We start from the raw sequence: 21956 nt of genomic DNA on the forward strand, positions 1-21956 counted from the left end.
CCTCTGAGACTGATTCACCACAGAGGGAGGAGGTGAGGAAGTCTGGGAGTCTTAGACTTGCTCTTGTGACCATGGCCTGATTTTTCAGCATGTTCCTTAAGGCCCTGGGCAATGCCCTAGGATATTGCGGAAGCAATTACCTCCCTCATGTTCCCGCCCTGGAAGTAGAACTTGAGGCTGGCTTACAGGGCACAGAAGGAGGGGGAGAGGGAGTATCCTCCTCCTCACCCCCTACCCCACAGGCAAACAGATCTGCACCCCCACCAATAGAAGAGGAAGGGGACCTGGACTCTCTATATGATTGGTCTGAGAAGAACTCCTGTGGTTCCCTCCTGGAGGATGGGGGAGAGGCAGGATGGGAAAGGTCCTAGCTCCCCAGAGAATGAGATGGATCCGCATGATGGATTTGAGCCACTGTGGCTGCACCCTCTCAAATGGCCTCTCTAGGGCTTTTTGGTGCCTGGCATCTACTTTATCCTGTCCAGCTGACTCCTTCCTGGAGGACGCCTGCCAACCCCCCTTATAGCTTTTCTGGCTGCCCTGCTTGCCCTTCTGTTATAGGGCCTATTTACCCCGGTGGAGGGCGCTTGTTCAGGAGCTTCAACAATGGAATCCGTGTCCATGCTGCCTGAGCTACTGACAGCCGAGCCTGAGGAGATATTGGGCCTGGAGGCAGATGGTGATTCCACCCATGCACGCACAGAGGCTGAGGCGCTATGGTCAGGAGAAGGGGCAGGGCTCTGTTGGGCCGCAAGTAGAGCTTGTTACAGGCAGGGGAAAAGGGATGTGGAGGATGGCAGCTGCCAAGGCCTCCGAACACCCAAGCACTTGCCTGAAACAGCTGCAGGGAGGAGTGGATCTGCTGGGTCCTGGAGGTCCGGCAGCAATGGGCAGCAATTTGGCTTTTCAGTGGGAAAAAACCGCCTCCCAAATGGCCGCTGCTGCTTCCCAAGATGGCCACGTCCAGTGAGAACCTGTGGCATGGCTCCGGCAAAGAAATGGCTGCTCCTGGTTGATCCCTCGTCATGCGGCCTCTGGAGACACTGGAAATACCTTCTGAATGCCGGACGGGCCACCCAAGCTTCAGACAGTCCTGCCGATGAAGATAAGCTGGGCGGCGGCACCATGGAGGTGACAAGCCACCCGGGAGGCTGAGAAGCCCGCCGCTCCATCCGGAGCGAATCCAGCTTCTCAGGGCAAGGCAAACGCAGCTACAGTAAGGAAGGCTAGCTAAATGAAAAAAAAGTAAGGTAAAACAATAAAAATCTAAGCTAAGGAAAATAGTGATTGAACTTTTGTCAGCTAAGGCTGTTAAATACGTCCGATGGGCTTTAGACTGAATTGAAAAACTAAGGATGGAAGGAGTCAGAGGGCGTCACCAAAGATTTTCAATACAGTCATAGGGCAATGGGACACAATTTAACCCTTGCTTGGACACTCCAAGCAGTGCACCGGATAATGTGTAATCATTGTGTCCAGGAGAGAGAGAAATTAGTGTTGCTTACCATTTGAATCAGTCCAGAGGTGGGTTCCTACCAGTTCGCACCAATTCGGTAGAACCGGTTTGTCAAATCTACCGAACGGGTTAGAAGAGGTTCCACCAGTGGACCTGGAAAGCAGGCCACACCTACAGAAGAGGTTCCAAATTTTTTTTAAACCCACTACTGGTCCCTGGATATGATTATTCTACACTATCATGCTCAAATTTATAAAACTCAGTGCCTCTGTGAAAGGTAAGGATGACTACTTCATTTGTGGTGCAATCAGAACATTGCGTGTGTTGAAGTTGTTTTAACTAAACTAAACTAAACCAAAACTAAACTAAACGCAAAGATGCCTTTTAAAAAACAAAGATGCCTTTTAAAAAACAAGTTTACATTATATTCTTATGTATGTCAGTGCTGTGTGTGAGGTAATTTAAGGTGGTTCTGACAAGTGTCGTTGGCATCTTCATATCCGGTCACATGGGCGGCAAGCCACTCCCATCCAGTCACATGGGCGGCAAGCCACTCCCACAAAGGAGGCCACACCCACAGAGTAGGTTCGAACAATTTTTGAAACCCACCACTGAACCAGTCGCTTTATTGCCCAGTAACATAATCAAGTCTACCATTAGTCAAGAATATGCTAATATAAAGTGCACTCCCACAAATCCATGATTCCTCCACAAGACATTTTTGTTGATCTAACATTGGTACTGACTTAGCTTGTATATTTTTACAGCATTAGTATTCTCTGCAGTCAATTAGCTTAACTTCCAGCATTAGAGTATAGTTTTGCAATATTAATGCTGGAACTGAAATATGGGCTGCTTCTCATCAGCAAGAACTCTTAATTTCCTTCCACCTCCCTGCTGTTAAGGCAGCCACTTTGATATTTTACCATGCTTTTTAAAAATTAAGTGTTTCTCAACAAAGCGTGTCTACAACTCACCATGGACAACTCACCATGGAACAAGAGTTACGCTAACATCGAAGAAATAGTTGAATAGAATAGTTAAAGCAAGGATCCCAAAGGAGGGAAAAAATAAAACGTGAATGACAAAAATTAAAATTATTTTAAAATTATTTTAAATAATTAAATTAAATTGTTGAATCGTCCCTTGGCGAGATGGTGTGGTAAATTGGCCATGGAGAGTTGGCTAAGGTGAGTTGTCCCATTCTGCAACAAATCATTGATAAACATGAAACTAGGACAACGCTACATGCCAAATTTGGCACTCTTCTGTTGGTCAATTGGAAGGCTTGGTGATTGATTGAATGATCGCTACAAAAAACAGTAATGAATACTTCACAGAGTTTGCGGATTTCAGGGAGTTAGAATGCCTCTTTGGAAGTGTCCCCTATCCTATAAAGCTTAGAAACATAATTTGTGGTACAGGGTGGCAAATCACTATGTAAATTTAGGATTCATTTCTGGGGAAATGTGTAAGTATGCCTTACTGAACTCCTAGAGAAAAGGTGGAATGTAAACCTACCAAAAAAATCAGAGAAATAAATAACAAAATATATGCTGACAAAAACTGAAGTTAGGTATAGCTTTTATTTCAATCATCTGATTTTCAGCATTATACTCAAGCTTCCTGACTCTCAAAGTATGTGTGAGTTGGACTATTAAAGAAATGACTCAAAATGTATTTAAAATCACAGAGGTCAAGTCAGGGCTATATGGGAGATGACCAGAAACCAAGAGCTCTATAGCAGCAATGCGATGATCAAAAATAGGTCAGGTCCAGCTTTCCTATCCCAAAAAGTAAATAAACAAAACGTAAATACAGAAGTATCAGCTGTATGGAAATGCATCACCAGCATTCAGTAATGTTCCTTAACTTCCTAACAGAAGCACTGTTCTTCATCCTGGGAGTACAGTAATTTCCCTAAGAGTGAGTTCTGAAATTTTCTACCATGTAGGGTATAGATGTTTTGTAGCAGCTGTACAAGAGGAAACAGAGAGCAAGTGAGATAATTACTTCATAAAATCAAGTACTCTTAAAAACAGTAGAATGGCTCTAAAAATGTTCTTTGTTTAGGTTTGACAAAGCTGAGAGAAAGTATTCTCCTGCCCCCAAGTGGCTGCACTGTGTAATCCACTTTTGCCAAAAACTCATGTATTTCGGGCTTAATTCTGATGGGACTTGGATAGACAGATAATACTAATTCCAGTGATCAGATGAAACGTAACTATATAAATTAAATATTGCTAAGAAAAAACCAACCAATTATTCATACAACTATCCAAGATTTCAAAAATGGAAAATAGAGATATCTGTATGAATCTACTCTGTTCTAACAGTCCAAAGTATTCAAGATTCTAATATTCTAAAACATTAGAATAATTGGAGTTAGAATTTCATTCCTATGACTCAAATAGATATTTGCTTCAAGAGAGGAATCTAACCAACCTTAGTGCCAGACATTATCTAAATAATCATCTTATAATTAAATAAAATAATGTTAAGAGTCAGTGGTAGAAAGCAAATCATATACATGTGGCACATAATAAATTTGCAATATATTTCAGCAGTATTAAGCCTATACAGTATATCCTACTTACTCGCCTGCTTCCATTTTTCCAAATATATCCCATCTCTTATTTGATTTTTATCTTTTAGCTTTTATCCAATTCATTGGGCAGTCAATCAATCTGAGAAACAGGTAAAAGTCCTTTTTCTCCTCCTCCCTCCCTCCTCCCCACCTTCAATTCAATTCCGAGGAGAATACTGCAGTGCTGGAGTGACAGGAAACACCAAGAATTCAAAGGCTGTAAAAAGATGACACTTTTTTCAAAGGAGGAAGGAAAGCAAAGAATACCATTTATGAAATGATGGGATCAAGTAATTTTAGATATCGGACAAGAGTGCTCTTTATGTCTTTCTAGCCATAACTTTGACAGGTGAATAAGCACAATTTTGTGGCAGACAAGAAGAATCAAAAGTCAAAAACTAAAACATGAACATTATATGGCCCAGATTATAAAATGCTTTTAAAAGAAAGCCTTGTATTGTGACAAGGATTGGCAGCCTTTTTTGATCAGCCTCTTATTGACATCCCACCCGTTGGCCCCCATCGTCTCTTGGTGAGCTTCTAGGGGGGTATTTGCTCCTCTCCTTCTCTGTGAGGCTCTTTGGTCACAAGTCCTGACCCACTACGTGAAGGTCGGGATGCAGGCGCAGAGACGCTCCTCCGAACAATCAACGGCCTGCCTTTAACATGGATCTTAACTTTTTTCACGGCGTTGTTGCCATTTATTTTGAGAGCTTAACGAGAGGTCTGAGCTACCAACCCCGCGGGTAAGAACGAGTGTCATGCCCACGTGGGGTAGGTTCTGGCAAGGCCTCGAAGAGGCGGCAGCTATCGGAGGACGTGGACCCCGGCCAAGAAACGGTAGACAGGGGCAAATAAGGAAACAAGCGTTTCCCTTCCGCAGCTCATTTTCTCGGCAGGCTTAGGTTTTTCGCGGGGGGGGAGGGGGAGGAGCCGCTAAGCACGAGAAACAGCTTTGTCCATCTACTTAAGTTTTCCCAAGCAGAGATCCCCAAAGGAAGGAGAGACCAGCCTAGGGCGGAGCGCGGCGCGGCACTGCCTTCCGGTGCTCCGGATAAACCCGCCGATGTCAAGCGCTCCGCGGTTTGTCACTTAGCGGCCACCGTCTCCTCCATTCTAGCCCCCCCCCCCCTCTTAACCTTTCAGCCGGGCGGAGACTAGGGTACGTTCCTTTTCGGTCGCAACGTCAGGTAGCCGAGCAGCGTGGCTCTCGATCTGTAACAAAACCCTCTCCCCCCCTTTGTCGCCTGGGCAACGAGCAGCGAACCTCGCCGGGCAGAGTTTGATGGGGCCGATGATACCTTGGGGAGACTCATTTTGCAGTGGCGAGGTGATAGACAGATAGGTAGACAGACAGACATAGGCAGGCAGATACAGTAGCAGTCAAAATTGTGGATATCAACAGAAATATAATTTAACCAAGAATGCAATGCAACAAAGATTGTTTAATTATCTGTATTCTATGAAAAGATTACAGTCAAATATAGCCAGCAATAAAACCTAGTTAATAGAAGCAGTCATTCAATCTTGGTTTCATATTATAACAACTGCAGAACTAAAAGACTTGGTTCACTCCATGGAAAGACGTTGTAAGGCCTCAATTCACGCTAAAGGTTACCCAACTAACTGTTAATACAACTGATGTGGTGATAATTTTTGTATATCATTTTTTCTACGTGTTTCACTTTTCTTCTTTATAACTTCTAATAGCAAATCCTCCATAAAAATTATTGCACTATATTCTTGATTAAATTATCTTTCCATTGATAGATAATTTTATGGTATTACTCCAAAAACAAGTGTTATTAGCCATCAAACCTAAAAAATACTGTACACTTTTCCCAAAAGATTTCGACAATTCTCCTGTGTGCTGCTTGGGGAATCCAAGCATGGGTTAACTTTGTCCATTAGCCTAGAGACTGAGTTATGTAAATTGGTGACCACGCCTCCTCTGACTGGATGGGTCAGTTTTTTAAATCAGTCCAGCCAGAAGAGACGTATACCAATTTTCTCCAGACTAATGCAACAAAATTTTCTGCTTCATCTTGGATTCTACAAGTGGATGGTTGTATTTTCGGAACGTTATTACAGGACAAAGGGAGAGGCGGCAGTTCACTGCCTGCTTAGTCCTTCTGTGTCTTGAGACTTCGTGGCAAGTATTTACAGGCTTTTGGAACCGTTGGATTTGAGGCTTAGCGGCAGGCTCTTGGAGCCGTTGGATTTGAGGCTTAGCGGCAGGCTTTGGAGCCGTTGGATTTCAGGCTTGATGACTGTGGCTATTGCGCAAGGCTTATTGCTGCTAATTCTGCCGCTCGCGCCTGGCGGTTTCCCGCCGTGCTGGATACTTGGGAGTCACCCGCTGTTTGTGGCGCGGTTTGTTTGCGGCGTGGTTTGCCCAGTTTGATTGCCGCCATTTGTTCCGGGAGTGTGCCGCCACTGCCGCCGCCGCCGCAATCCACGTGGGAGCCTCAGAGCGCCTTGTTGGCTAAGGCACCTTTGAATTTGGCGCCCAAGTTGCAGTCTCCATTTTGGGGCTGTTTTTTGCACATGCGCTTTAGGCAGCCGAGGACAGGGTGTTGCGAGCCTTCGCGCCCAAAGGGCTGCTGACTCATTGGTCCTCTCACTTCCCTCACTTCGGCTCTGGCTGACCTAGTGAGAGGATCATGATAACGCGGCTCCTGCTCTCCACGCGGCCCGCTCTCATTACATTATAAAACCTGTGCTTTCTGTTCCCTTTGAGTCTTTTCGCTTCTAACATTACAATGGCTGACCAATCCACCTCAGGAGGTATAGTAGAGCCCTGTACCGATAGCCAGCATTCTGCCCAGGTGGGGGTTAGCTCATGGCCCGGCAGGGCCGTTTCTAGAGCCACCAGTCAGAGGCCCAGGGATACATCCGGGGCTCCGGATAGGGTCCATAAGAAAAAGGACAAAACCAAGACAGCGACTAAGGCCTCTGGGGAGGGTAGAAATCCCCCCCCACGCTATTGCCTCAGCGCGTTTCACCAGCTCCAGCTTAGCAGCCAGCAGGGAACCAGGCGTGGTCTCCTGATCGTCCTTTGCCTATTATCTCTGATGCTGGGGTGGGGTGGGGTGTTGGGGATCCAACTCCCTCCAGTAATTACTGAGACCCATGCGGTCTTGGCCTACTCACTGCTACGTGCTGGGCCTTCTGCAACCTTTACCCCTACTGCTGCAGGCCTGAGGCCATGACCAAGGCCCTTCCCCAGACCTTTACCAGATGATCTCTGCAGCTACATCCAAGGGGGTGGATGCTGAACTACTTCGTAGGACTCAGGCCCCTATGGTTGCCAGCGCCCAAGGTGGGCCTGGTCTCCAGGCTCCACAAGTGGATCTTCCGGATCTTCAGGCAGGGCCTTCTTCACCCCTTCCCTCAACTTATAGTGAGGATTTAGCCTTGGTGGAGGAAGGGGAGGTGATAGATAGAGATTTCTCTGATGATGAAGGCCTGATATTTGATCAGCTTAATTCCTCTGGTCTGTTTCGCCCCACGCTATTCAAGTCCCTATTATATAAGCTAAGGCCACTACCCATATGGGGGAGGTGGCTCCTAAGGACAGCTATGCTGTAGGCCTAGATACTACTGAGCGCCTCTTTGCTGAACCAGTCTCACTGCAGGAGGTTATTCCTTCTCCAAAGCTTTTTCTGGACCTTATTCAAAAACAATGGGACCAACCGACTGCTGTTGCCCCGCCCAGCAATGGAGACAGGAAATTGTACACTTCCATTCCTGACCTGGAAGGCATTTTGCAATTCCCAACTGTGGATCAGCCAGTGGCTGCTCTAGCCTCCCCTGCTCTAATTCCATCAGAAATTTCTGAAGGCCTGAAGGCAGAGGATCGTAAAGCTGAAACTGTCATTCGTAAGACCCACCAGGCTGCGGCCTGGGCCTTGCGCGCTGCTACTGCGGCATCGTTCTTTAATAGAACCTCCGTACTTTGGCTCAAACAGTTGCAGGATAGACTGGCCCCTGATGAGGTGCATCTTCACCAAGACGTTACCAAGATTATGGATGCCCTGGAATTCTCGGCGGATGCCACTCTCAATGCTGCCAAGTTCGCCTCACGGGCCGTGGTATCCAATGTGGCATCACAATGCCTGTTGTGGCTCTGCCATTGGCAGGCTGATGTTAAGTCTAAATGGCGCCTGGCATCCACGCCCTTCAAGGGCGGGGCATTATTTGGTTCTGTACTTGACCCCATACTCATAGAGACCAGGTACAAGCACAAGGTTCTTCCCTCCACTGGAGGGCGCACTAATAGGAGGCATCAGCTCTCTAACAGACGCCAGCCTTTTCGGGGCGGTTACTCTGGATTCACCGCGGCTCCCTATGTTCCCCACTACAACAGGGCCTTTAACCAGCCACAGGACCACCGTCAGGACCGTGCGGGGGCCAGGGATAGGGGTCGCCAGCAACATCAGGCGCAATCCCACAACAGGAGGCCATTTTGTGGGGCTGGCAACTGGTCCTTTCGGAAGTACCGGTGACTTCCACGGGGAACAACCAGTGGGCGGGCGTCTCCTGGTCTTCGCTCATCAGTGGGCGGAGACCACGTCCAACGCCTGGGCCCTCCAGGTAGTGAGGCTGGGCCTCACTCTAGAGTTTCTCTCCATCCCCCCGAGGCGGTTCATCAAGTGCCCCGTATCAGGTGTTCAGTGAAGCGGTGTCTCATGGATGCTGAAATACATCATCTCATATCCATCAACACCGTAGAACAGGTTCCAAAAAGTCAGGAAGGACTAGGATTTTACTCAATCTTATTCCTAGTATCCAAGAACTCAGGGGGATGGCGGGCCATTCTAGATTTGAAAAGACTCAATTGGTACATCAAGTATCAGAAGTTCAAGATGCAATCCTTGAAAAGCATCTTGGCATCCATACGCCAGGGCGACATGATGATATCAGTTGACTTCAAGGAGGCGTATCTCCATTTGCCCATCCATCCGGCACATCGGAGGTTTCTACGCTTTCACTTCGCGGATCGTCATTTCCAATACCAAGCTTTGTCCTTCGGCCTTTCATCAGCCCCTCGGACCTTTACCAAGCTCCTAGCGGTTGTGGCGGCTTCGCTTCGCTCGGTCCTGGTGAGAGTGAATTGTTACCTAGACGACATCTTGGTCCTGTTGCCGTCTCGGGAACAGGCCCTATGGGATCTACAGGTAACAATGGACTCCCTGCGGAGGCACAGCTTCGTACTGAACCTCCCCAAGAGTCATCTGCAGCCAACCACATCACTGCTCCACCTAGGGACCATCATCAATTCTGTCACGTGCAAGGTCTTCCTGTCCCTGGAGAGGTGACAGAGTATCCAGTGACTGGTGGCCCAGGTGTCATCTCTGAGGCTTGTGCCTCTGGCCCTGCTTTCTCAACTGCTCAGGAAGATGATTTCCTGCATCAACATCGTTCCCTGGGCCAGATTCCATGCGTGTCCGCTGCAATGGTTCCTGCTCTCCTATCAGAGGTCCCACACCAGTCATTCCCAGCTCAAGGTTCGACTCCCGCCCAAACCTCTCAGATCCCTTCGGTGGTGGGCGTCCTCCAAGCTCCTCAAAGGGTGCCCGTTCAAGGAGCTGGACTGCATCCAAGTTACAACGGATGCCAGCCTTTTTGGATGGGGAGGCGATGCCCTGAACTGGGTGGCACAGGGTCGTTGGTCGATTCAGGAGCTGACCAACAGCATCAATTGGTTGGAGCTCCGGGCCATCCCACTGGCTCTACGAGAATTCCAGGACATTGTGACTCATAACCATGTGCTGGTTCTAACCAACAATGTGGCCTCCAAGGTGCATGTCAATCGCCAAGGGGGCACGCACTCCAGGGCTCTGATGTTGGAGGCGGAGAAGTTGCACCATTGGGCAGAGACCAGATTGCTGTCCCTTCGGGCGGAACACATATCGGGCGATTCCAGCGTCCAGGCAGATTGGCTGAGCAGAGCCATGGTGGATCAAAGGAGTGGCAACTCCACCCCGACCTATTCCAACAGCTCTCTCGCCGGTTCGGCCGTCCAGAGGTGGACTTGTTCGCGCAACCTCACAATGCGCAACTACCTCATTTTTACTCCAGGTACGTGACCCCCGGGGCGGAGAGAGTGTGCCCTGCGCAGTCCGTGGCCGGCCAGCCTCCTTTACGCCTTCCCGCCGCTACCAATCCTCCCGACGGTCATCCAGAAGATACTGACGGAGCAGGCGGAGGTCCTCTTGGTGGCCCCGATGTGGTCCCAGCGCCCCTGGTACGTCCGTGGAGGATCCCGGATGACCAGATTCAGCTCAACCAGGAGGCTCTAATACACTCGAACCCCCAGCTGCTGCAGTTAGCCGTGTGGCACGTGAGCAGGCTATTCTAACCGGCCTTCACTACTCCAGCAAGGTCATTGACACTATCCAAGCGGCCCGTCGTCTCTCCACCACTCGTATTTACGAGGCCACCTGGCAGGCCTTCTGCAGGTGGTGCCGCCGTGCTGGGGCTGATCCCCTCCAGGCTTCAGTGCCCCGAGTCTTAAACTTTCTGCAAACTGGACTTAACAAAGGCTTGGCGCCCAACACGCTTCGCAAGCAAGTCGCGGCCCTAGCGGCCAGGGGCGCTCCTTGTCTCAACATTCATGAGTCAAATCCTTCCTGAAAGGAGCGGCTAACATCAGACCTCAGACCGTGCACCGTTACCCTACGTGGGACTTGACATTGGTACTCAGGGCTCTTATGGCCTCTCCATTCGAGCCTATTACATCCATCAGTCTTCGGTTGCTGACTCTTAAGACTGTGTTTTTGGTGGCAATTACATCGGCCAGACGGGTACCTGAATTGGCAGCACTATCAGTTCGGGTGGATCTCTGCATATTCCATCTCAGCAGAGTTGTCCTCCGTTTGGACCCAGCCTTCCTACCAAAAGTCAACACGTTATTCCACAGGGCTCAGGAGCTCGTCCTTCTGGACTTTTGCCCCAACCCCTCTCATCCGCAGGAATGCCAGTGGCATCACCTGGATGTGCGCAGGACTCTTCGTCGCTACGTGAAGTGCACTGCTTCCTTCAGGTGATCGGAAGCGCTTTTTGTGTCCTTTCAACCATCTTCCATGGGACAGAAGGTGTCTTCCCATACCATAGCCGATGGTTGAAGGCATGCATCGCTCTTGCTTATGACAGCCAATCTCGACCGGTCCCCAGGCGCATCACTCCTCATTCTACCAGAAGTGCGGCCACCACGGCGGCCTGGGCCACGCAAGCCTCGGTGGAAGAAATCTTTAGAGTGGCTACCTGGTCGTTGCCATCGCCATTCATCCGACACTACAAGGTTGACGTGTATGCCTCGGCTGAGGCTTCCTTTGGGCGGCGAGTTTTGCAGCGGGTGCTCCCCTCTACAGGGAACCCTGGCCAGCCTAGCTCCCGCCCTGACTCTTAATTGCTTTGGCATGTCCCATGCATGGATTCCCCAAGCAGCACACAGGAGAATGACCGTTGACTTACCTGAACAGTCCTTCTATGTGTGCTGCGAGGGGAATCCAAACCCGCCCTCAGCTCCGGCTGGCCAGGGCTGTTCGTGACTCTGACTTGACTGACTATTACCTGACTTATGACTTGACTCATTCTGAAGAAACTACTCAAACTTATGGAGCTACAGCCATCAGTGACATTGCTATACATAATTAACCGGCTGACTTCGTACAAAGTACTGATTTAGTACTGATTTAAAAAACTGACCCATCCAGTCAGAAGAGGCGTGGTCACCAATTTACATAACTCGGTCTCTAGGCTAATGGACAACCCATGCTTGGATTCCCCTCGTAGCACACATAGAAGGACCGCTCAGGTAAGTCAATGGTCATTTTGACCACTACTGTACATATAGACAGGCAAACATAGTGGTCTATATCTAACTATTTATTGATCAATAGTTAGATATAGACATAGATCTAGATAGACATCTATCTATCTATCTATCTATCTATCTATCTATCTATCTATCTATCTATCTATCTATCTATCATCTATCTATCATCTAAACAGACGACACCCACCCACATGCATACACCCACACAGACATATAGGTAGATAGGGTTAGTGTTAGGGATATGTAGGTAGGTTGGTAGTCTCTCTGTATGTGCATGCATGCATGTGTGTTTCTGTGTCTATATGTGATTATGTGCCATCAAGTAGTTTTTATAATACTAGTGACCATATAGTTTTTCTCCATGCTCATGTGTCCCTAACCTGTTCTTTCAAGCCTCCCCATCACCATTATAACTGAGTCTATACACCTTTTTGCTGCTGAGCATTCTCTTCCTCTGTTTCTACTTTTCATAGCATTGGAGTTTTTTCCAAAGAACTAGATCTTCCTATTATTTGAAAATAGTAAAAAGCCTGTTTCTGGGCATTTGCTTCTGAGATGAGAATTCTGGATTGATTTGTTCTATGATCCATTTGTTTGTTTTCTTGACTGTCCAGGGTACTCTCAGAAATCTTCTCCAACAATATTTATACATATATGTGAATAGATAGGTGGATGACTGGGATGAATGGATGGATAGTTGTGTATGTATGTGTGTGTGTTTTTGTGAGAGAGAAACGGCTATGAAACTCTGGCCACCTTACATAGTGAGATTTCTCATTTCAGTTTAGATATGAATATCAATGAGATCAACTTGTAGGCAGATGCCAAATACTTCATTGTTGGCATGAGTCATATTATCCATGAAGCCATAATGTGCTTTCTTTGGTTACTATAGGAATAAACCCAGCTATTGGGAATGGTGATCAGATGTTGTATGCTCTCAGCCAGTTTACTCAAGATCTAGATATCACAGCTCACAGGTAATCCTTGACTTAACAACCATTCATATACCGTATTTTTCGGAGTATAAGATGCCCCGGAGTATAAAGTGCACCAAGGTTTTGAAGAGGCAAATTAAAAAAAAAGTTTTTGCACTCTGCAAACCTCCCAAAAACGGCTCATCCCCCCCCCACCAAATGCATCAATAGCCCTTAAGGGACTTGCAGAGTGCTCGGTGGGGGGGGAGTTAAAAAAAATGGCCCGTTTTTCGTTAAAAAAAGGGAATGGATAGCCTTTAGGAAGCTTATAGAGTGCTCCTGGGGGTTGCCGGGTGGTGGTGGTAAAATTGAGCAAAAAACAGGCCATTTTTTGCTAATTTCTGCCCTTCCCAGCTCTCAGGAACACTCTATAAGCTTCCTAAAGGCTATCCATTCCCTTTTTTTAAGATGAATCTATCTACAAGCTAGTATTTTAATTTCCCACACTTCCTATAGGTAATGCCATTTCAGGGCATTCCAGAAGCTCTAGTGACCATAGGTTGGCTGCTATCTATCTTAGGGATGTTTATTCTGAGACAAGCACCATATTTTTCAGAGTATAAGATGCACCGGAGTATAAGACGCACCAAGGTTTTGAAGAGACAAATTTAAAAAAAGTTTTTGCATTGCAAACTTCCCCAAAACGGCCCGTTTTTGCGAAAATGGGCCCATTTCCCCCCCCCCAAAGGCATTAATAGCCTTTAGGGTGCTTGCAGAGTGCTCCTGGGGGTGTGAGGCAAAAACAAACATAAATGGCCCATTCTTTTGCTAAAACAATCCCATTTTTCATAAAACAAAGGGCATGGATAGCCTTTAGGAAGCTTATAGAGTGCTCCTGAGGGCTGGGGTGGGGTGGGGGGTAAAATTGAGCAAAAAACAGCTTTTCTGCCCTCTCCAGCCCCCAAGAGCTCTCTAAAAGTTTCCTGGAGGATCTGCACAGCCATTTTGATGAATGGGGAGGGGTTTCAGGAGGCAAAAAATGCTGTATTCAATGTATAAGATGCACCCAGATTTTTAGCCTCTTTTGAGGGAAAAAGGTTCATCTTATACTCTGAAAAATACGGTAGTGACCATTTAAAGCGGTGGTGTGAAATTCATTTTTTTTTTACTACTGATTTGGTCGGCATGGCTTGGTGAGCATGGCAGGGGAAGGATACTGCAAAATCCCCATTCCCACCCAACTCAGCTAACCAGAGGTGGTATTTGCCAGTTCTCTGGACTACTCAAAATTTCCGCTTCTGGTTCTCCATAACCTGTCAGAACCTACTGAATTTCACGCCTGATTCAAAGTTACAACAGCACTGAAAAATGTGACTTATTACTGTTTTTCACCCTTATGATCATTGCAGCATCCTCATGATTACGTGACCACACTTGGCAACTGGTATATATTTATGACAGTTGCACTTTTCTGGGTTAATATGATCACCATTTGTAGTCTTTTCAACCAGCTTCTGACAAGCAAAGTCAATAGGGAAAGCCAGAATCCATTGGCTTAATGACTGCATAATTCACTTAACCACTGCAGTTATTCACTTAACATCAGTGCCTTCGTGGGACAAAACTCTATTAACAACTGCCTTACTTAGCAACAGAAATTTTGGACTGAATTGTGGTCATAAATGGAGGATTACCTGCACTTCAATGTATAAAGGAATGCTTCTAGATGAATAGCTCTTAGTACTCCCAAGTTCAGTCCTTTTTTTTTTGTTTTAACTGATAAAAAGGCTGGAAGAAATTTGAAAACAAAGATGTTTGACCTATAAGGTCAAAACACTTTCATAAGAATTCCATCCTATGCAGTGTAGTCAATGAGATCTGATCTGGAAGTTTCCTTTGTTAGCCCACTCTTAAGTTGAACTGCAGAAATTAATTTTTAATTCTTTATTTTAGAAGAATTCAAAATGTAGACAAAATATCAAAATAAACAACATTTTAAAAAATCATATTATAATATTTCCATTGTTTATTTTTATTTCTGTATTCCTTTGCTATTGTGATGTCTATATTTTTTATCATTCCCCCCCCCCAATCTTACTGTTGTAAGCTACCCGAAGTAGCCCCTCAGCAAAATGGGTGGCAAATTAATTTAATAAATAAATCATTAACATTAATAATAAAAAGAAAAGAGAGAAAAATGGAAAACAAACAAATAAAAATGGGAGTGTTGCAGTTTATAATTTGGAAACCATTATACTAACTAAGCTATTCTAATATGAACAATCATGAAAGTAGTATATGTATTCCTAATACAAAACACATTTCTTTATCATTCCCAAAAAATATTCATACAGTTCTACGGATGCTCTGGATACTGTTAATGTCATATCTTATATGTTCAGCAATATATTCCTGCTCCTCCTGCTACTGTTGCTGCTGCTGCTGCTGCTACTCCTCTCAGTTCGATGTCATGGTTGAGCAGTGAAATGGTTAACATTTAGATCCCTAAGGACTCCTTTAATCATTCTCTACCTCAAACTTGAACCTCATGAATAGAGCTTAATAATGGCATTGAATACATAATCTTCTGTATTGCTAATAAAACCAAAATACTATCTTACATGTTGTATTATGACATAAATAAGCAGTTTACACTAAAACTTAGTTGTTTTAAACATCAGTAATATAATAGCATCTATAACAATCCAGACTACTCTCAAGAAATCATAGCTGTAAACATTCAAAATTCTAATGGAACATTAACCATGATGCACAAAAGCATATTCACCCAAATTGAATGAGACTGGCCAATTTACTGAACAACAGGTACTGGTAGTAACTTAGCTGATGTTTCACCCTATTGTCATCTGATTGTACTTCTCTGGTGCTCCAGTATTTAAATTTGGGCATCTTGAATATTCCTAGAACTGTACAAAAATGACTGAATTCTCAACCTTGTATCATCACAGCACAACACACCTATGCCTTCATTTCTTTATGTAGATCTTCCATCGTGCTGGATGAAAATTCCCAACAAAATTCTGCCACATCTAGAAGAATTCAGTTTGAAAAACACTTCTGTATCTTTCCTATGCTGCATTTTAGATCATATGTGTCATATTTAGGAGACTGTCCCTATGTTGACGTTGAGCAAAATTTGAGAAGTGTAGTGCAAATTTATGCCAGGCAGGGAGTTTAAGATTAGACTTTTGTCTTAGCAGGAAATATGAGAAATATAAGAATATGAGAAGAAAGGTTTGGTGATATAAAGCAGGGCCCCAAATCTCTGGGCTGCAGTCCTGTATCAGTCTACGGCCCATTGGGAATTGGGCCGCACAAACTGTGGGCTTCATTAGCCCATGCACAGGATCTAAGTTCCGTATGAAACCATCCTCCTACCGCCACTGACATCACCTCGGCCACCTCTGCCAGTCCATGGAGCTAGAAAGGTTGGGGACTGCTGATTTAGAAAATGCATATGATAAAGTACATAGACTTGAGTGACTGAATGTTTTGTATGAGTATGAAATACAATAGGATGGTTTCTAAGTGTAGTAACGGTAATATATGATGAAAGTAAAGCATGTGTGTGAATAAATGGAATGCTAATTAAATTGTTCAAAGGGACTAGAAAAACACAACATAATGTTCCATTCATTATCTAAGATATTTATGGATAAAAAATATAAAGAATATTTGTGATGAAGTTAAGAGAATGTTCATTATATAAAAATATGTATATTTTTATATGCAAACAATGTATTGGGTAGATTTGTAACAAATGTTTAATGCAATGAGGCATATAAATAAAGAGAAAATAGTGTGAAAAAGGTAAAGTATACCATCTTCCCTTTTCTTATTATGTTTTTAATTTATTTTCCTTATTATTTGTAGATAAATAGATGGTGATAATTTGATTATTACATATGTATATAATGTTTGCTCTTCCCATCACTTGAAGAATTACAGTTTAGTGGTAATTTTTCAGCAACTGGAGAGGCCAAACTCAACATTTTCTGAGGCTCCTGGAAAGGAGAGAAAGAGGAGGAGAGAGGGTAGGAAGGGGAAGAGGAAGAGTAGGAGTAGGAGAAAGGTACAGGAAGAAGGAAGGGAAAGGAGAGGAGGAAGGAAGAAAGTAGAGAAGGGAGGGAGGGAGAAAAGAAAGGGAAAATAAGGTGGTGTTACAACAGGAGGAAGGGATGGTAAACAAAACAACCCAAACTGTATATTATAACCTATTAAATGAAATAATAAATGTATAAAAATGATAAATGTTAAAACACCTGTAATCAAACGACATGCTGTATGTGATGATGGTTTTTGTGTGTGTGTGTGGTTTTTTTTTTTTGGTTTTGTTTAGGTTTTTTTTTATTGTTGTGTGTATGTGTTGTCTATGTAATAAAAATAATTTTTTTTTATAAAAAAAACATTTTCTGAGGCTGAACGTGGTACTGTTTTTTCTGAATATTTCTTTATTTTTGTCTGCATAGATTACAGAGATTTTGTGTGTGGAAAGCATCATCAAATCCCACACATAACCCCCCCTCCTTTGCTTCATCTATTTTACACCCATTGCAAGCATTGCAGTAGCATTTAATTAAGTGGCTACGTAAGTCATACATACATGCCTGTCTTACTTATTTTTAATTTGCTTCTCTAGAACAAATACTGAAGCAAGTAGCAACATCAGATAATCCAGTGCTCTTTCTTGAACATTATGCCAGGCAGTGTACGCCAACATATATCCCAAGTAAGGACACTGTACAAAAAGATCCTTCAGCTTCATCAAGTGTTGCCACTGGAACTGAAAGCCCTGGGAGATCAATATGTGAAAGATGAATTCAGACGACACAAATCCATCAGTCTCCAGGAGGCCCAGCATTTCCTACAGGAGTGGGAGGCAAGTGATTTCTTCTATATTTGGGGTTACCTTGCTTTAATTTTGGTGCTTTGGACTAGTTCCAGATACAGTGTGTGAAATCTCCATCATTTGCCATCTGCAAGTCTCCAAAGTTGTGCATGGGAGGAGTCACAGCTGGGTATTGTCACAGCCCATCTGCCCGGAGACTGAGGTAAATCTTTTTTTTTTTAATTAAAATTTTTTAGTTTTTAATTTAAAACAAATACAACATCCTTCTTTACATGCTATAGAAAGTGTATCAGTTGGTTACAAATAGACTTTTGCGCATCTCTTCCACAGTCAACAAACATAGTTCATGTTAACTCGAGCATTTTAACTCAAATATTCATACATGTCACCATCATCATATATCCATTTTCATTTGACTATAATTGTTATTAAAATAATAATAATAATAATTTTTGTTTCTTAAACAATACATGCCCACACCAGTGGGAAAAGAAAAAAAAAAAAAAACAGAAGACAAAAAGAACAAAAAACAAGGCAGGGAAAAGAAAAAAAGAAAAACAAAAGAAAAACCAAAAAAAAAAAAAAAGAAACAAAAAAAAGAACACAGGTATATATTATAAAAAAAAGTATATCAACTGGTTACAACATGTTTTGGTGCATTTCTTCCATTAATTCATATTAATTCAAATATCTTAACTCAAATGTTTACTATATTGACATCATTATACCTCCACTTTTAGTTGACTACAGTTATTTAAACATCCTTCATCCTTAACTATGCCAAAGATTTAATCCATAACCACATGCTGGAATTTCATTTACTTGTTTGTAAAATCCTCTATTAACATCAAATCCTCATATCCTATTTTAGCTGAACATCGATAATATTTAATACCAAGAATTCCATCTTCCATGCAGTATAGTTTATTATCATTCTCCCTTCTTTATGTAATTATATCGTATATTGTAACATTTTCCCCATATTAGTTAACATTTAACTATATATTTTATTTTATTTTTTAATAGTGATAATTATTGTGATTAATAACCTTTGTATATGGTCCAAAAATATTTCCAACCTTCCCTTCTCATATCCAATTATTATTTATCATATCAACTCCACATTATATACATTACTATCAATATCAATTATTATTCAGCTATGTCTATTACAAATAAGAGTAATTAGATTTAGCTCATTTTAAATTGTATTCTTCCATCTATCAGCCTATGTCTCTCCAATAACAAAACCTCCTTAGTCCTATTGCCATTCGTGGAACAGATTTACCAAATGTTTTTATAAGCAAGTCCAAACAGGAATATCTTCGCACCTTTTTGCTCAGGATGGCTCTGATGTAATAATAACGTTGTCCCAGGCTTGTTGCACTTTTCAGTTTGTCTTTAATTCTCAAGGGTGGTATCGAAAATTCTGCAAATGATGTTTCATAAAGTATAGGTTCTTTAATGCTTCTCATTCCTCCTGCGCTCTGTCTTTTAAAATAAATCTTCTGTATGGCTGCCCCCCTTTCAAGCGTTGCATCTCTTTCTCCCTCCGAAGTAAACCAGACGCCTGGCGTGTCAGCAAGTTGAAAAACTTCATTTCTGACATTCTTCATTTGTATTTCAGGAACATTCAAACATTCAACGTTCTCACTTTTTTCTTCATATTTTAATGTTAAATAGTCCAGCTTTTTTTCAAATCTTTCATATGTGTCAAACAACTTTTGAAATGCAGAGAAAATAATTTGAAACGAATCACTTGAAACATGTATAGACGCCATGTTATGACGCAGCTAGAAGCTCTAAGATATTTGCAAGTAAGAACACGCTGGGAGCTGTGCGATCTTATCTGATCTTAGACCAACACAGCCAAGCAATAAAAGTGTCAGATCGTAAGAAGCCAAATTGTAGTAGATTAGTTTACAGCCCACTTAAGAAGAGTCAGAGGGAATGTTGAAGTAATCTTTAAAACATTTAAGAAATAGGGTAACCACCGGCCATAAATCCATAAAAAAAAAACCAATTCGCCGCTAGATTCTTCTGTTCTTTGGTTTCAATTAGCTTAAATTTTAATGCGGACCGTATCTCTTTGAGTAATAAAATCAGCTTACCAGTTGAAATCACTTCCACCATTCTTAGGGGCAACCTGCAGTTTCGGTTAGCTTACAGCTAATCCAGAAGGAGCTGGCAAAAGGGGTTAAATTCCAAGCCCCCCAGAGACTTGCGAACGTCTCTGAGGTCACTGGATCTCCCCTAACCTTTCACTGTCTCTCTGGGACAGCTAGGATCCGAAATGACCCGTCCAATTCCTTCGGAATAGGGGAATTTCAGGAATAGCCTGAAACTCCGTCTTCTCACTGCTAAGCCCCGCCTTCTTCCAGACTGAGGTAAATCTTGAGGCCACACCTCTACCTCTCCTCTGACTCTCCAGATTAACCTCAGTCTTCGGCCCAGAAGGAGGTAAATACCTGGCTATCCTTGGCGTGAAATATTTTCCTGAGGTGGCGCAGTGGTTAGGGTGCAGTACTGCAGGCCACTTCAGCTGACTGTTATCTGCAGTTCAGCGGTTCTAATCTCACTGGCTCAAGGTTGACTCAGCCTTCCATCCTTCTGAGGTGGGTGAAATGAGGACCCAGACTGTGGGGGCGATATGCTGACTCTGTAAACCGCTTAGAGAGGGCTGAAAGCCCTATGAAGCGGTATATAAGTCTAACTGCGATTGCTATTGCTATTTTTCTTTTTGCCTTTTTGTTCTTTCCATTTTCCCTTTTTCCCTTTGGAGTTTTACCTTAAGAAGCTTTTTGGTGTTGGATGAACCTCCTCTCATGCGCTCCGCGATCGGCCTGGCACAGGAGTGGTAGTGCTTCTGAAAGGCCCGAGCAGCGGCCCGGCGAAGGAGCTGGGGAACCCAGTCCCCACGTACACAGCGCAGCTTGAGGGCCGGCTGCTCCAGAGGATCTACAGACAAGCAGGAAGATAGCGGCGCATGTGATTGGACCTTGTGGTCTGTGGTTGCCATCTTGAAGTGAGAGAGTGCATGCGCGGAGCGTAATTCTGGTCTCTGGCCACAGAGACCGCAAGCGCCTGCAACCACCGCCAGCCCAAGAAGGGATCGGGCCTGAGCTCCTCTGGCAATCTGGAGAGGGCCCCAGGATCTGGCGGTGGGCCGGTCCCGACTCAAGCCGCGGATCAATGGCGTCAGAGGAAAGTAGAGCGAGAGGAAAGTGAGCCTTTGGAAAACCTGCGGACCGGTTTCTTCGAAGAATGAGAGAGGAGGGGGATCGTCTAACAGTGAGTAAACATGATGGTGGGGAGGAGGACAGGTCTGGGCAGAGCTTCCCCAAGGGGGACAGACTCAGAAGAAAGGACCTCCAGAGGGCCCCACCCTGCGAAGAGGGGCGGAGCCGTGGCAGGAAAGTGCACCTCCAAATCGAGGAGAGCAGTCGAAGAAGGAAGTGAGGGTAACCAGGGTGGCAGGCAGGAGAAACAGGGACACGATCAATCCTTCCCCGGTCAGATCCCGATTCCCAGTCGGGGTCTCCTCCCCGGGGGATCCTCCCGGCCTAACGGCCTCGCCACGTGGTTCCCAAAGGGGGGGGTAGCTCCTTATCCCACCCTCTATCTCCAGCTCACCCTTCCGGAGCATGAGGAGACCCCTTTGGCCATTGGCTCCGCAAAGCCCTGATCACAGCGTGGATCCAGAGCCTCCCAGACTATCTCCGGCCTACCCAGACCTCTCTCAGGGTTTCCAGGAGGTCTTAGCTAAAGCCATTGCCCAGGGCATCTCCCCTGGTATGCAACACCAGTTTCAAGGGTCTAGGAACAAGGCAGTCTGTAGGACACTTCGAGGTCATCTAGACCAACCCAACCCTTTCACCTCAAGAGACTTAGAGAAGAATCCCCCTCCACGGCTACTAAGGAGACGGAGTCAGAGGAGGGGGAGATTAAGGAGGTCAGTTTCTCTTATGAAGAGGAGGCCCAAGCCCCCGAAGCCCCATCTATCTTGGGCCTATTTCCACCCACTTTCTTTAGCTCCTTGCTGCATAAAGCTAAGGCCACACCAGACCTGGATGTCCCAGCAGCCAATCAGGACACTGTCAAGGCTGGCAAGACAAGAAGGGTCCTTTCCACAGACCCCAGGTGGAGAAGAAGGAAATCCCTACCCCAGACCTGTTCCTAGAGGTGCTCAAGTCACAATGGGCCCAACCAGGAACCTTTCCAACCCCTGGGAGCAATGATCGCAGGTTTTATAACATTAATGTGAACTTTGATCAAGTTTTGCA

General features: G+C 44.7%; 1 protein-coding gene across 7 annotated transcripts in view; it reads left to right on the forward strand.

The window, feature by feature from the left end:
• The first annotated feature begins 5213 nt into the window (after positions 1-5213).
• Positions 5214-21956, forward strand: part of SDHAF3 (succinate dehydrogenase complex assembly factor 3) — a 42077-nt gene continuing 25334 nt past the window's right edge. The window contains exons 1-4 of one of the 7 annotated variants that reach the window (XM_032236770.1): positions 5242-5373; positions 12782-12866; positions 15807-16252; positions 17464-17703. In XM_032236770.1, the coding sequence (XP_032092661.1) occupies positions 17521-17703 (183 nt within the window). In that variant the 5' untranslated portion in view covers positions 5242-5373; positions 12782-12866; positions 15807-16252; positions 17464-17520. The other 6 variants (XM_032236774.1, XM_032236771.1, XM_032236773.1 and 3 more) reach the window with 6 other exon arrangements.

This window comes from Thamnophis elegans, chromosome Z, assembly GCF_009769535.1.
Source record: "Thamnophis elegans isolate rThaEle1 chromosome Z, rThaEle1.pri, whole genome shotgun sequence".
NCBI lineage: Eukaryota > Metazoa > Chordata > Lepidosauria > Squamata > Colubridae > Thamnophis > Thamnophis elegans.